The sequence below is a fragment of the Loa loa genome (genome assembly GCF_000183805.2).
Source record: "Loa loa unplaced genomic scaffold supercont3.1433, whole genome shotgun sequence".
NCBI lineage: Eukaryota > Metazoa > Nematoda > Chromadorea > Rhabditida > Onchocercidae > Loa > Loa loa.
The window spans coordinates 794-2,051 of record NW_018109613.1 but is presented as its reverse complement, the minus strand read 5'-3'; the positions used below and the strand labels follow the sequence as shown (position 1 = coordinate 2,051).

General features: G+C 35.1%; 1 protein-coding gene across 1 annotated transcript; it reads left to right on the top strand.

Annotated features, from left to right (window-relative positions):
* Positions 1 to 383: 383 nt before the first annotated feature.
* Positions 384 to 878, top strand: LOAG_15004 (hypothetical protein; the record flags this gene model as incomplete). The annotated part of the gene is made up of 2 exons (XM_003150498.1): positions 384 to 607; positions 806 to 878. 2 exons carry the CDS (start codon positions 384 to 386, stop codon positions 876 to 878), a joined length of 297 nt encoding a protein of 98 aa, XP_003150546.1.
* Positions 879 to 1,258: the final 380 nt, after the last annotated feature.

The window sequence follows — 1,258 nt, the reverse complement described above, 5'->3', positions numbered from 1 at the left end:
TGAAAGAAAAAAATACATTAGTAAAGTTATTAATGTTAACCTGATGTGGTTGCGATTGTGATCTCGAAGATTTAACCATATCCAAATTTGACAGATAATTCATGCTGTTAGCGAGATGTGAAGAGATCGTTGTAACTTGTAGTTGTGGTGATATTGAAATTAGAGATTGGATATTGGAATAAGGAATGGATGATGAGGTATTTTCATATGGTTGATCAACAGCAGCTGTTTTGAAGATATGGCTATTCCTGATAATTGACTTCGGCTGATAATATTGAGGTAGGGCGGAGTTAGGCAAGTGCAAAGTTTGTTGTGGGTAAGTTTGTTGATAATAGGAAGAATCCCGTGAATGGAATAATAATGTTGATGATAATGTTGGAGTAATGAGAGGTGATAATGATGCTTCCTTCATTGTAGTATCGGATGAGGGAAACGATAAAGTGGGAAAATATGATTGGATTGAATTTTGCAAAGTTTTTCAGGGCTTCTTTGATATCCCTGTGGATAATCTGTTTGCAGAACCGGCAATTCTAAAATATATTAAAGAGTCGATACCGAATTGGCAGGTGGCAGTTATTGTATCACCAGATGCAGTTGGTGCGAAACGGTATTATATATGGCTGGATTTGATCAGTTAGAGAGCTGTTAATATGTCTCTTCATAGATCCGTAATAATATCATGCGGGGGAGAGGGGGGACGAGACTTATATCATAATTTCATATTTCATTATATTTTGTCTTCAGTTTTGCGTTATATCCAGTGCTTTATTCATTCGGATTATATTTCATTGGCATAAATTTGCAGAGTAACTTCAATTGCTGATCGTTTAAATGTTGATTTCGCACTTATTCACAAAGAACGGAAAAAGGGCCAATGAGGTGGAAAAGATGACACTTGTTGGTAATGTTCGTGACAGGGTAACCTAAGTTTTGTTAACTGGTGTTTAAATTTGAAAACTAAATAACACCAGTAGATATGTTAAATATTCCGTTTTACTTAAACTTTTTCAAAATTCTTTTTCAGGTTGCTTTATTAGTTGATGATATGGCCGATACATGCGGAACGATTTGTCTTGCTGCTGAAAAGTAAGTGCAAATAGTTGTATAATTCAGTAATTTAGTATAATTCTTCTAGTGGCCATCAGATATTTCTCTTCATCGGTGCTTTTTTTGATGGTTCGGATCGCCTAACCATAATCGTGTAACAAAGAGTATCATTTACCAACGATTTTTCTGAGTATATATCAGTACTCGGATA